Source organism: Cottoperca gobio, chromosome 22, assembly GCF_900634415.1.
Source record: "Cottoperca gobio chromosome 22, fCotGob3.1, whole genome shotgun sequence".
Classification (NCBI taxonomy): Eukaryota; Metazoa; Chordata; class Actinopteri; order Perciformes; family Bovichtidae; genus Cottoperca; species Cottoperca gobio.
Genome location: NC_041376.1, coordinates 12,262,278 through 12,276,677, shown reverse-complemented (window position 1 = coordinate 12,276,677; position 14,400 = coordinate 12,262,278). Strand labels below are relative to the sequence as shown.

The following is a 14,400-nucleotide window of genomic DNA, read 5'->3' as shown; positions in this document are numbered from 1 at the left end:
TTTTAGGTTATCTCATTAAGCATGTTAAATATTGTTTTCAAAAGCCTTATCAAATGCTGTACACAGAGGTGCTAATATGTACAGTATATGTCTATGCCATGAATGCACAAAAACAGGGTTAGGGAAAATTCACCAGCTAGTAATTAGAATATATTAATCAAATATGGTAATTTGTCTGTTACAATGTACATAATATGATCGTAATCATGGATGTATACATACAAATGTACTTGTGTGCATTACCATTTAAAAGGTGCGAATAGTTTGAGTTACAGAGTCAACCGGTTGACAAAAATCGTACACTTGAAGGTTCATCCGGCCTAACAGAAACCGCCCCGTCCAACGAGGCTGCCCTGGGTAATAAAACACACGCCCAGTAGAATGTTATTCGAACCGTTACCAGCCAATCACAGCGTGGAGCGTAGGGAGCGCTGCTGTTTGAATAATCTGCGGAAACAGACAGCAACTGGCAGCAACCGATTTGACGAGCGAACCATAGAGCAATGCAGTTAGCTAGCTTACGAATTGAATCGATGCAGTTCGCGGTTTGAGAAGAGGTAAATAACATTCGTAAGTAGTGTGACACCGAGGAAGCTATTTTGTTTTTTTCGTATGAGGCTTGTTAATGAGCTAATGTGACTTGCTAACGTAGCTGGCTAACGTTAGCTAGCTAACTGCATTGCAACTGAAGCACGAAGCTGGCCATTAGATATGCGCTCCATAATGTAACGTTAGTCAAGGCGTTAACATCTCGTTGGGACTGGTAAACGTGTTAGTCTTACTGTCTAGGTTACAATTGTTGGACGGTTTTTTTTTACATTAAGCTTCTTGTGAGCAGTTAAGATCCACGTGAAGATGATTTAGCGTCAGAGGTTTGGAGAAAGTGATAACGTTAGAAAGACTCGGATCAGGACATCACCGATACAACTGCGAATGTCAGTTTTATTTTGGTCCTGCCAGACGAGAGTGAACGAATTGTTTGAAAGGTTAAGGTAGCATAAAAAAATGAAAGTCATGGAGAAAAATGTGATGCGTCTGGTGGCTGTGCAACACCTCCGCGCAGTGTATGGGATAAAGACAAAGAACTGGAACAAAAACAAAGCCAGCTGTAAGTCAACAGCCAGCCACTCGGTAAGTTGAAATAAAACTACTAATAACCAGCACAATTTACTTGCATTTAATTTGCAGTCCAAACTTTCGACTTGACCATCTGTTATGGCAGACCGTGAATCAACAGTATCAGTTTTGAACCTACTATTGTTTAAGCAAGTGAATATAATTAGCATATTACTGAAAACATCCCCCCCACTGATGAGACCCATTTGGTCGCAGGCCGTTGTCACCCATGTCAGCCAGCACAGAGGCTTTGTTTGGCTGTTCTCGAGATTATTCACACCATAAAGTTCTTTACCATCATAGAAAGCCAAGTCTAACAAGACACACATGGGCAATGTTTTCTCATAAATCTTTGTCACATTGTTGTGGTGGATTTCTGGTCATTTTGGCAATAGAAACTTGTCTTTTAGGAAGGACAATTTAGCCTCTTCAGCATATGCCATACTGCATTTAATGGCAGTGAGCCAGAATTCACTCTGAAAGCCCTGCTTGTGTCTTGTGTACTTTACTTGTAATTGGCTTTCCGGAGTCACATGGTTTGGTGCAAAATACTTTGACTTTCCAAATGAGTTCTTGTTACAGAACACTTACACATTTGGATAAATATGGTATATAAAAAAACACAATGCATCCACGATTAAACACTTACATTTCCTCACATTGTTTCGCCTCCGTGACAATTGAGCAGTTAACATCCTACTTTTCATTGTTCGATTTGTTCCCGTAGACACAAGTTTTCGGGCTTTCACTGGAGAACTTACCATACTACAATATGGAATGTGGGAGCGTGCCAAGGCAAGTGGATAATTGCATATGTACTTTTACTTGAGCTGACAGTTGGCAAGTTATTTCTTGTCCCATCATCTACATTTTATACTAATGACATTTCACCGCCATCGTAGCTTCCTGGTCGACTCGTGTATGATGCTGCTGGCACATGTGGACACAGAGGGCCTGTTCAGAAAATCGGGCTCTGTCATCCGCCTGAAAGCACTCAGGGTGAGTGATGGCTGAAGTTGACCTTACATTCACTAAGGGACCTTGGCCTAGAGAAAGGTCTAACGCAACAGCTGTGTTTTGTCTCTCCAGGCAAAACTGGATGCGGGTGAGGAGTGTCTGTCCACTGCACTTCCCTGTGACGTAGCCGGTCTGGTGAAGCAGTTCTTCAGGGAGCTGCCGGAGCCTGTTCTACCCACAGAGCTGCAGGAGGCCTTTCTCAAGGCCCAGCAGCTCCCCACAGAGGAGGATAGGACCTCTGCCACCATGCTGCTGTCTTGCGTACTACCCGACAAAAACCTGAGCATCCTGCGTCACTTTTTGGACTTCCTCCACAATGTGTCTATGAGGTGCCAGAATTATATTTGTGTTTTTCTTCATTACATTTAACATGTTTTTCCTGCCTCTGGAGTATTAAAAACATCCATTACATATGTACATATTTACATTACTGTTGTTTTTCCTTGCCTAATCACAGGAGTGCAGAGAATAAGATGGATAGCAGTAACCTGTCTGTGATCTTGGCTCCCAACATCCTTCATGCTGGAGACGGTACAGAGAAGATGAACGCCAACACTGAGAGACGCCTTAAGCTACAGGCAGCTATAGTACACTGCTTCATAGAGAACGCCCACATCTTTGGTATGACTGGAGGAATCTTACCTGCAGGTCATCTCTGTGTTAGCCCACACTAGCTTTTTAACACTGACTACTTGGCTGTGTCTGTTCATCACAGGTGTGTTGCCACAGTTTCTTCTCGAGAAAGTTCCAGCCATGATGGGCTGTGAGGCGGGGGTTCTGTCCCCTACTTACGACAGACTTGAGGAGCTGGACATAAACTCAGGGATGAAGAAGAGACACAGACGCAGCTTTGGAGGTAAGACCGTGCCATCAGACATTTGTTTGATGATTGCTGTACGCAAAGAATTTAAATCAAATCTAGAATTGGTCAAATGAATCCCACACAGTCTAGTGACTGCAGACAGACAAAATGCAGCCTTGTCTCAATAACTGTAATCCAATCATGTCATTTTGAAGCAACTTTAGTCAGTAAATTCTGTTTATACGGTTCGGTTTGTCTCATATTTCAGATATGGTCAATGGTGCCCTGAATAAGATAAAAACTATTAGAACTCCCACAAAAGCTACCCATTCAGACAGTCTTGGTAGGTACTGAGGTCGTATAGCATGGTGATACTGGAGTAATACATCTGCTCTGCACATGAAACATGAAAGCTTTCTGCAAAACGATTGAATAATAAGTCATGTAAATGATGCTTTGTTTCCGATGTCTTTACTGGCTTTTGTTCCTTTCTCGCCTGTGATTTGCATGGGTCATCTTCCACACATTTCAATAGACAACTGCTAAATCTTCCATGTGCCTTTTTTGCTCAGAAATATCTTTTGGAATGTTTTCAAATATTAAAAAAAAAACTAATCAAGGATTAAAAAGATGTATATACATTTGAAGATACTCATTTAAATGTTGTGATTTTTTGCCAGTCTTTTCTTCTGCCACTCCTGTGATTGCAACCCCGACCTCAAAGCGAAAGCTTCCTGTGGAATCCGGTCACTCGTTTGGATTCTCAAACAAGAAACGTAGATCTGTCAAAAAGACCCTTGGGATAGATTTACTTCCCAATACTTTGTTCAGCGCGGCCTCCACACCTGGATCAGGTATTGATGATTGTTTGATCAAACGGGAATCAACTGCTGTCTCGAAAGCGTGTGATTTAAGCGTAATTATATTTCCCCCTTTTTGTATTGTAGCCTACAGTGCTTCTGGGGTCTTGGACTCTTCCCAAAATACCCACGAGTCAGCAGGGAAGTCTAGAAAGCAGTCAGCTGTCTCTGTGAGGAGGACGAGCCGACGACTCGGCAACAAGCATGCTGTCAACAGGTACACACTAGTTATCCTTCAAAGTTCACCAGTATGTTATTTGTTTCTTAGGGATGATAGAAGAGCTGCCAAATGTAAATTGCACTTACAGTATAGTGCAGTTATAGACACGCAGTGCATTTACTGAATAAAACAATGAGACGCAGTGATGCATGTCCACTATGCCACACTACACAGAACGATAAGAGTTTGTGAAACATTGCTCTCATCAGACTTTCAGCCTATCTTTATGCTGATAATTGTTTGAAATGTATATTTCCTTTTCAGAGTTGAGTCCGGAAGAGCTGGCTGCTTCTCTCCTAAAGTTGGGAAAAAAGAAGCGGCGCGCAAATCTCTGCGCTTGCGTTTTAGCCTGGGGAAGAGCAGCAAGGAGGCTGTAAGTGTGGTTGCCCAACAGACTTCACATTCCACTTATCTGGTTCACAAATAGACAGAAAGTGTGTGTGTGTTAATCAATTGCATTCAGGCATAATGCCACAATTAACTGTATTAAAATCATGTAACATTTGCACACGGTGTGTTTTAATGGGGTAAATTGTTGCACATTAGCACTTTTTCTTATTGTGTAGCATTCTAAGTTTTACTTTCAGGAGCTAACACTTAAACTAATGCATGCTTTAACAAGAACGTGAATTGTTTTTGTTCACATATGTAATATAACAAAATAAAATGTGTTCATACTTGTATGGTACAAAGCCATAGGAGATGTCCTGTGATTTACAATGTTAGGCACTCGGGTGAAAGAATGTTATTATACACTACAGAGTATATACATCAAATATATTGTAACCTGTTTTGGGGCACGTTGGGTGAGCTGTTTGCCGTGCATAACTTTCTAATGCTCTATAGTTCTATGTATATTCTTGATTAATAAAAAGTTGATGTACAACAAATCCAATATCTTGTTTCTTCTGAGTGAATTTAATCATCCTCTGAAGAACTAACCACACCAACCATCGAATTAACATATTAATGTTACATTTTGGGTAACATCTATGGGGTCCCTTTTAACAAAATAATATACTAAAGCTTCCTCCTCCCTGTTTCTTTCATTTCTCATTCCATGCCGGTGATAAAGGGATCTGAGTCCATTGGCTGGCGGCTTGCCACTCAGGAGAGCACCACCAGTTTTCGTTTCACCAAAGAGACAGAGTTCAGTCCATCTGTTCTGCCTAGAAAAGCGGAATCCAAAAGTGAGTACCAAATGAAGAAATCCAACAAACTGCTAATAAGAATATTTATTTTATTCTCGTGTAATGTTATGTAGTCTTCTGAGTTGTAACGCTTGCTCATATCCCACCTTGTTTTAAAGGCTCCAAGTACATCAGTAAGTCTGAAGACAACCTACTGACCCCCCAATGTGACTCAAGTGCCCACCAGACCTCGTGGAGCGGGGAGACTCCTGACGGAGCGCAGGCTTTCAGCAGAGGAGCTTTCACCGACACCCCCATGAACATGTGCCTAAAGAGCAACTACATGTCTCAGCCGACCATCGTCGTATCAAAGCCCCCGGCTGTGGCCGGCTTTCCAAAGAAGCTGTGTTGTGCTTCCAGCGCTGAGAGCCTCGAGAGCGACAGCTCCATCACTGGAGCCCAGAGCCAAACTGCTCCCACCCTGTTGAAAATAAAGAAGGCCTTCACGCAGTCGGGCAGTGACCTCCAGGACCTCTGCAACTCTACCGGGACACAACCAGCAGACAGCCCACTCCCTCCACCTGAGACTCCCTCAGTCAAAGTTCTGTCTGTGGCCACGGGGGCCCCCAGCTTCCCAGCTCGGCAGAGCCTTCTGGCTAGTGAACAGAACATTACCTTTGGCCAGATTGAAATTGCCGCTTTATCGCCTTTGCATATTGACAGTGTAATCTTTGAGTCTGGTGTGTACTTTACTCCAGCAGGACAGGCTGATAAAGGTTCTTTCTGCGCTGCTCCCATTAGTAGCCACAACAGCTCCATGGTGGGAGAAAGTGATACGGAGGCAGAGCAGGTGAACTGCAGCCGGTTGATTGACGCTCTGGACATCCAGAGTCCTGCTCTCTTCAAACTGTGCGTCTCCTCCGGGCTGCAGTCCACTCCGTACAGGCTGGGCCTTGAAATCAGAGATGAGTTCCGTACGCCGCCTAAGATCGGTACGCTAGTCCGAGCGCTACACGGCGAAAACGAATCTTCCCCAGAGAGTGGTGCCCAAATCCAAAACCACCAACCCCTCTCGCCAAGCAGCCTGGAGACCGAAAAGCGGCGGGTGGCTGACCACATTCATCACTTCAACAAGCTCACCCTTCACTCTCCCAAGGGCGCCCTGGCCAAACACGTCAGATCGCCGCTCAAGTTCCAGCGAACCCCCGTGCGTCAGACTGTCCGCAGGATAAACTCTGTCCTGGGAGAGAGCAGGAGGCCCACGAGAAAGGCAGAACTCGGCTTCAGCCAGAGCGGCCCGTTGGGGAAAGCAGTGAGTCTGGAGAGCGGCCTCTCCCCCCTTCCTCAGCTCCAGCCTTTCCATGGACACAAACAAGCGGGACTGTCCAACAGCATGTATCCCATAAAGAGACCACCTCCAGTCCCACCCAAAAAGCAGAGCACCTTGGCGCGTAAAGCGAAGACGTGCGCTCTGGCTGACATGACCAACAAGGTCCAGCCAAAAACCAAAGTGGACAGCTTTGTCCGTGATCCATCAGGAGTTCAGAAGCCTCTCGTGCAGCAGGTCGTAGAGAAGGACAGGAGCCATTACAGAGGATCCCCCAGAAACCCCCTCAACCTATTACGACTGATGTCTGCCACCAAGCCTGTTGATTTATAGTTTAAAACCTTTTTTTTTGCCTCTTTTTGTTTGGCCTCCTCCTCACTGTGCAGGTCTCTGTCTGCTTGGACTAAATGACGTTAAACTTTCCCTCCTAATATCCATATTTTCAGGGGTTTTAATTTATCTTTTGAGCTACAGTAGTTGCTGTTTGTTTTGGGTTAGGGTCTTAATGGGAGAATGTTCATATGCCTTATGTTTGTTTTACTCTAGTAAAACAAGTTTAGGAGTTAAATATTGACACATCAGCCTACAGGATTGTTGTGTAGTGTTTTAGACTGTAGTGTGTGTGCAAGGCAGATTATGTGAAATGTGATTGATGGTATGACTGGAAATGTTTTAGATCAAGTCTTATGCTTTTATTTATGCATTTTATATCTAATCCTTAGTTAGATTTCTTAAAAAAACAAAACTGTTTACTGAAGTTGAAGTTGTTGTTTTTTTATTACGGAATATGTTCATACTGTCTCGACATGAAGAGAAGGAAGAAGAAGAAGAAAAAAGCACCTTTTTTGTGGGATTTTATGACTAAAACAAAAAGCCAAGCAGTATTGATCAGTCTGTGTATTGCAGTCCATTAATTTCTAAACCAACAACCAGTCAAATGCTTTGCCATGTGAACTGCTTAAGACAAATAAATGAATCGGCATATACCTTTTTAGGTTTCCCTTCAGTCTAATTCTTCCGGTTTGCTTAAATAAGTAGTACTTGATGGAGCCACAAGGGGGAGTCATTACACCACTGCTTAAACAATCCGAAATGACATGTTCAGTGAAACATGTTCATATTGTAATAAGGCTCAGGAATGTAGTCTGTCAAAAACCCAGACTGACCTGTTTTCACTATATCCTGGTATTACAGCATTTCTTTGAACAAAGTTGATCCTGGTGCATTTTGAAAATATATATTTTGCGTCGCTGGAGATGCAAAAAGAGAGATTGAAAGTTATTTCTGCTCGGTGTAAAATCAGGTATCTGTAACTGTTTGGATCTGATTTAGTCACTTATGGATAGGGTGTAAGAGGTGAAAGACCTGGGTATTTGTTTCTCCTGTACAGAATCTGAAGAGTAAACAGTGAAAGGGTGAAGGTCAACATCATTGCTTAAGATTTATTCGCCACAGCTTGTTTGGAGGCTCGCGTGCTTTTCACGCGCAGTGTAATAGATTGACCGAAAGACTGTTAAAAATCCTTCGTTACTGCAGCAGCTTATTATTAATAATATTTCTGCAGTGACGGGAGAGCATTGTCCATTCATATTGGTCTGATTCTCCACCTTCCGGCGATGCGTTATGATGCATACATATTGCAGACTACGCTGCTGTACCGAGGCCATGTGGTCTGCAGATCCATTTTCACATTTCTGAAACAACATGAAATATAATGGGAAGAATCATGTAACATACAATTAGATAATTATTTATGTTATAAAGATATAAGCACGTAGGATGTTTGGCCTAAAGATCTAATCCTAAACCAACAGTGGGTGCTGGAGCTTTATTTTTCAGAATGTAAGGGCTGCAAATGTGACTTTACAGCTAATAACTAATTTACTAATGTTTTATACAGCAGTTAAAACCATTACTTTGTGTTGAGTTGCCAGGTTGGGAAAAATCCCTTTTTAGTTGGTGTTCATCCTACTTCAGCTGGACATTTATGCTCATGTTTTTAGATGAACTGAATAATTACCTCATGAACCTTTAGCTCTCTGGAAAACCCTGAACACCCTCAACAATTTATTAACATTCAGAACTCCAACATTTTGGCTTATTAGTTCAATTACTTATTTGTATACATTATCAACATGCATAACAGCGTTTTACCAAACACAAAGCTAGAGGTATTTTTCACAACCTGGCAACCTAATAGTTGCTCTAATAACGTTTTAAACTGATCTTTAAAGCATTAGTCAATTATTTAATAGCCAACAAAAAACATTAGTAATTAGTAACAATTTATAAATGTGTAAAATGTGCCTTATTCTCTTTAATTAATTTACCCATGAGGCTAATAAGACATTCACTTTGATTTAAAGACTGTAAACTGAGATTAGTGATAACTCCTTTGCATAGTAGCCTAATTTGGGCAAAATGAAAAAACGTAGTTTGAGGATTATACGATGATTAAATAAAAGGCTATGGCTAATGGAACAAATAATACTGAATTTTATTTCATATTACGTTCCTGAAATTCCTAATTTTCTGTATTTGAGAAAACACATTTTTGTACCAATTAGTATTTTTGCTCAATCTGTGGAATTAGGCAGTCTATAAAGAGTTTATAACGACTAATAATAATAATAATGATATATATGTTGAGGATTTACAGGTGTGCTGTAATGTGATCGTGAACATCTAATTGATTTACTCCCTAGATTTGCATGCTCGTAGTTTACAAGAGGACTGTGAATGCCTCCTTTTCAGTTTTAAAACTGTGACATATCACATGGTATCATCATGTTCCTTTAATCATAATAATAATACAAAAATCAACCGTTTTACTTTTTCCATGTGCGCATAAACGTTCAGGCCTGTCGCCCCCGCCACCACCGAGCCCCCCGCTCCTCCTCCCTCCCTCCCTCCCTCCCTCGCTGTTCCTCGCTTGTCTGTTTTCTTGAGGTGGGTTCAGGGAAGTGTTGAGGGGGCGGATAGTTTTGATTTTCTCAACATCGTGCTTAGCCAATAATGTAGGGGGAACTGTTGTGCACATCTCAGCTGGCAGACATTTAAAAGGGAGACAGTCCGGCGCTGGAGCAATTTGTATTAAACCCCCTGGCCCCTGTCTATGGAGCGCTTAGTCTCCCACCCATCCACAGCCCCACCAGTATACGGTCGACAGCAGTAGGTGCCTATCACATCTGAAGGTGCCGTGAGAGGACTGACAGGATCACATCATCGCACTTGTAGCAGTGGAGGCTCGCGCAGGTGAGTTACATTTGTACTGTTTTTGACTATAACATCCACGCGTATCGTCTTCCGCCACATACAATTGAACTTTATTTGGTTTATGGCTTATAGAAATGACAAAACTGCATGTTTTGTATCCTCAGGTGTGTATGTGTGTATATGTACATTGTTTATCAAACGTATAATAAAGTCCATATGCTTTGGCTAAATCTGGGGTCATTATTTTTGCACAAAAGCATTATAAAGTATTGGAACATAAGATACATCATATTTCTCACTCCGGTATTTAGAATGGTGTAATTCAAATACACAGTTTACACTTCAGTCTCGTTTTGCATGAGCTTTAAAAAGAAAAAAGAAAAAATCAAGCCGTATCTGCGTTTTTACGCAGCGTAAAAGCTTTGACAGCTGTGCGTAACGCGTCCAGAGTTGAAACGGCATTGGTGATGAATTATTTTCTTGTTCTCCCCAAGGATGGCGAACTCAACGCGTATCTTCTGCAGTATGGTTTTCATCATGGGATTGCTCTCCTCTCCCGTGGATTCCAAAAGAAACCGAGGTTCACAAGGCGCCATTCCTCATCCTGACAAAAGCAACCCAAACGAATCGGAGCAGCAACCGCAGGCTCCGCAGGCGGGCTCCGGGTCCCGACAGAGGCAGGGCTCATCCTCACCGGCCGACGAGGTGCTGGAGTCCAGCCAGGAAGCTTTACATGTGACGGAGCGCCAGTATTTGAAACGGGACTGGTGCAAGACGCAGCCTCTCAAGCAGACCATCCACGAGGAGGGCTGCGTCAGCCGCACCATCATTAACCGCTTCTGTTACGGACAGTGCAACTCCTTCTACATCCCCAGGCACATCCGCAGGGAGGAGGGTGCCTTCCAGTCCTGTTCGTTTTGCAAGCCAAAGCGTTTTACCACCATGACTTTTACATTGAACTGTCCGGACCAGCAGCCTCCCACCAAGAAGAAACGCATCCAGCGCGTCAAACAATGCCGCTGCATATCCATAGACCTGGACTAAAGAAATGTGTCGTGTGTGTGTGTGTGTGTGTGTGTGTGTGTGTGTGTGTGTGTGTGTTTCTTATTCTTCGCTGACAGGATTGTTGGTAGAAAAAAAAAAAGGCTGTCACACAGCCAAGAGCACGTGCCCGTCTTCATCTAGGAGGATGTATCCACGAAGGCTTCTGACATGTAGGCTACAATCTCTTCGTGCACAACTTGTGAACAAATATGGACATGCAACTTATAAACCGACGTTGAACTGCTACAAACATTTTACTCCTCACCAGTTTGCCAAGTTTGAAAACAAACATCACTGCACGGGAACGCCCCCCCCCCCCAAAAAAAAAGACTACATAACCCCGGTTTATTTAATATATCAAAAGGCTTATAATGACAGGAAAACATTCCTGTACACATATGTGTTTGTTTAACTGTACGTTTCCACTGTGTGGAATTTCATATATGAGCGGGGATATTTGTAAATGGAAAATGTGATTTTAATTTCGATATTTCAAGAAGGTTTTAAGATAAATAGATTTCTGTGAATTTTAAAGTCCATTAGTAAATGTTTTCTTTTGTAAATTGGGTGCCTACTCAGTTGTAGAGACAATATGTGTCTTTGTTAGTCAAACCGGACAATGTACAGTGGTGGGTTATACAGTATCGAGATTAAATAATTGTCAAATGTAAAGCCATCTTTGATGTAACCGGTTTGTTTATCCCTTTCATTAAATTATCCATGAAAACATAAAATAAACGAGTGTTGGAATATTGTGCATATCATGATGTGACTTTACACCTGATGTAAATTAGGAAGGTGTGTTAAGCAAAAATGTTAAATTATGGCCTCGTCATGTGCTGCTCTCCTGCTTGGAGCCAATATTTTACGCTCAGACCACGGAATACATGTCATCGTAAAAGTAGTCCGTTTTATGGGAAATGATGGTGTTAGCTGTTCCATTTATCCCTTGAGATGATGCCATTTAACTTCACTATATTTTTATTACATGGTTCGCAAATCTATCGGAGGACTGGAAAGGGGGAGCGCAGTGTTCAAGCGCGAGAGATGAGGGATTTTCCAATTTTCCGTTTATTAAAAAAAGTCCCAAACTCTTAGTTTGAAAGGGCATTATAGTTCAGCCATTCATATCGAGTATAAACCTTATTATATCGTCTAAACCACAATATGTTGGATTATTTTGCTGTTTCAAAAAAATACATTTGGGTGAGCTATAAATGCCACAGGTGTGAATCTCCAGTCAAAAATTAGACCCTTTATTAGAATAAATTGTTGATTTATTGATCCTCGTTTGAGGAACTTAATGCAATTATTCAATTATAAATTCAGTTTTTGAAATGACTGTAAATTGGAAAAAACAGTTCCTAAATGTCTATTGTAAAGGCACAGAATGATGGTTGAGTGATACAAAATTTTCCATAAATCTATCTTAGTTTTCTTAAAACAAAGGCCACGTGACCTGACGAATGTAAACACTGCTAATCACTTTATTTTTGGAGTCTTCCATGAACAAGTTTTAATGTCTAAAATTGAATGATTTGATTCTGACTCACAGCCTCGCTCAATTATGAGTCATCAAATCCTCTTTGATGACTCAGCTTTCTTACATGCATATCACATTCACTTCGTGCACTGCCGGCCTAATGAAGTGTTGACAGAAGACACTTTAGAGATTTTGGTCCAGTTTGTTCAGCATCCAGTACTTTATTCTTGAAATTTAAAACAATTCCATAAAAATCACACAGCACCTATAAGAGAGCTACTGAGGGTTACAGATACACATGTAGAGGCTACAGCAGTTCCTTGGTCAGTATCAGCTCTTTTAGCTTTTTTTTTTTTGCTTTTCAAACCCTCTTAAGTAAAACATAACAGTTTATGAAATATCTAGATTTCTTTTAATAAAATAAATGGCACACGTGAAAGACTTGAGGGTAAAAAAAAGAAGTAATTCAAGGTGCAGTTTTATGGATACTCTGATAATAGAAGTCTGTCTGAGGTATAGCAACTGGCATGGCTTCGCTTGATATGCTAAAATGTTCTCAATACCCAAAATACAACTTTCATCTCTTCAAAAACGAAAGAGAAAAGGCAATCTTCATTCTATGCAAAGTACTCACATTCCACATATCATCACGTACACTGTAAATGAGCACAATATCTGTGTGAAAATATATCTTTCCTCCGACTGATCAGGTAGCTTATCGGTCAGTTACAACTCATAAAAATACAGCCTCAAAAAGGGAACAAAGCTGATGCTTTTTGGCAGAAAATAAATCTTTCCTTATATAAATAGACTTTTCTTGAACGATAAAAGGAGCTTAAATCTTACATTTGCGAAAAATAAAACGTACACTTTAGAAGACTTTCTTAGAAAACGAATCTAATAGGATTTTATCATGAAGCAATACCATTTCTAAAACTTCCAACAAGGAAACCATGCCCTTGCATAGGAAAAGGAGGTGCAAAACAAGTGCAAGACATCTGAAAAATGCACACAGTTAGCATAAGAGGGGAGTGTAGCTACGACGTACCGCTACTGCGAGCATTAAAGTGCTTAAAAGGTGTCAATGAAGGATTAACCATTTATATTACATATCTTGGGGGAGAGTGGGTGCACGGCCAAAAATGTGTTGTGTTCTCCTGATGTTTTTAAGTACGTGTGTGTGTGTGTGTGTGTGTGTGTGTGTGTGTGTGTGTGTGTGTGTTTGTGTGCCTCTTCTCTGGACGTCACCCAGGAGAGGTCAGTCTGGCGCAGTGCTAAACAATACAGTGAAACCTCCACGATTTGTACGCACACATTTTATGTCTTAATCTACACGTGAAGCTCAGCGCAGATCATTTATCATACTCCTGCTGCATGGTCCCTGCCGATTCTACAACATGACATATTTACAAGACTTTTAATGAGCCATGGTGAATGAAAAGCTAAGAACACTAGCCTTTTTATTTTTTTTAACCGCTTCCAGGGAGACATTTTTCTGTTTCGTCATTGGGGATTTTCCTCTTCAGGCAGCCGTATGTGTTCACATCACAGCAACAATGTCTTAACACTTTGAACATGCAGCAGCATTATCACTCTGCTGTCTAACATCAGCCCACAAACTAATGGTTTGGCAGCTATTGTAGATCCAGAAGGAACCTCTTGGATGTGTCAGCTGTGAATCCCAATGACCCCTTGAAACCTTTCACAAGCTGGGCACTCAGAGGTCGCGCTCCGCCGGATGAATGAGATCAACCTTTGGCCTTTAAGACTCTTCACTTCGCCTGTGTCAGCCATGCATCCCCGCTGCAGGCCCAGCTTCTATCCGACAGAAAAAGCCCTAAGTGGAAGGGTAGGGTGGGGATGTGCGGGTGTTAGTAGGGCAGAGATACGGCAGTGGGAGTAGTAAGAGTTTATTGCGAGTCTGAAGGGAGAGCAAAGAGCAGTCCGCTGTCATCGAGGCAGGTGGTAAACAGAGATGATGCCTTCTGATCTGCAATCTACTGCGACCACGCCTCGCTTCTTCTTCCGCTGTCGTCATGTCACTCAGCTGGAAGACACGCCAGCTTCCTTCTGCCGCAGCCTCTCTTTCTGTTGGCAAGAAGCACAAAAAAATACTCAGTATGGATTTTAGCACGGACACAAGAGAGAGCAGCTTTCAGGAAATTCCATCTCTCTGCTGTATGGA

At 41.9% G+C, this 14,400-nt stretch overlaps 3 protein-coding genes across 3 annotated transcripts in view; 2 read left to right on the top strand and 1 right to left on the bottom strand.

The window, feature by feature from the left end:
- The first annotated feature begins 1,005 nt into the window (after window positions 1–1,005).
- On the top strand, window positions 1,006–7,463 carry arhgap11a (Rho GTPase activating protein 11A). Its single transcript, XM_029461134.1, has 11 exons — window positions 1,006–1,131; window positions 1,844–1,911; window positions 2,019–2,115; window positions 2,206–2,462; window positions 2,591–2,754; window positions 2,849–2,989; window positions 3,616–3,789; window positions 3,883–4,012; window positions 4,280–4,388; window positions 5,091–5,205; window positions 5,325–7,463. The coding sequence occupies exons 1-11, from the start codon at window positions 1,006–1,008 to the stop codon at window positions 6,803–6,805; spliced, it is 2,862 nt and encodes a 953-aa protein (XP_029316994.1). The 3' UTR covers window positions 6,806–7,463.
- Window positions 7,464–9,590: 2,127 nt separating this feature from the next.
- grem1b (gremlin 1b) lies at window positions 9,591–11,455 on the top strand. Its single transcript, XM_029460933.1, has 2 exons — window positions 9,591–9,727; window positions 10,183–11,455. Exon 2 carries the CDS (start codon window positions 10,184–10,186, stop codon window positions 10,730–10,732), a length of 549 nt encoding a protein of 182 aa, XP_029316793.1. The 5' UTR covers window positions 9,591–9,727; window position 10,183; the 3' UTR covers window positions 10,733–11,455.
- A 956-nt stretch (window positions 11,456–12,411) lies between these two features.
- Window positions 12,412–14,400, bottom strand: part of LOC115027370 (formin) — a 38,366-nt gene continuing 36,377 nt past the window's right edge. Inside the window, exon 18 of the mRNA XM_029460660.1 lies at window positions 12,412–14,303. Coding sequence (XP_029316520.1) covers window positions 14,259–14,303 — 45 coding nt within the window. The 3' untranslated portion in view covers window positions 12,412–14,258. The remainder of the gene's footprint in view (window positions 14,304–14,400) is intronic.

Bases quoted from the DNA above. Each gene is read 5' to 3' on its own strand.
- arhgap11a (XM_029461134.1), top strand. From the start codon at position 1,006: ATGAAAGTCATGGAGAAAAATGTGATGCGTCTGGTGGCTGTGCAACAC. The intron at 1,132-1,843 runs GTAAGTTGAAAT...TTGTTCCCGTAG, and splicing joins AGTCAACAGCCAGCCACTCG to ACACAAGTTTTCGGGCTTTC. The intron at 2,116-2,205 runs GTGAGTGATGGC...TTGTCTCTCCAG, and splicing joins TCCGCCTGAAAGCACTCAGG to GCAAAACTGGATGCGGGTGA.
- grem1b (XM_029460933.1), top strand. From the start codon at position 10,184: ATGGCGAACTCAACGCGTATCTTCTGCAGTATGGTTTTCATCATGGGA.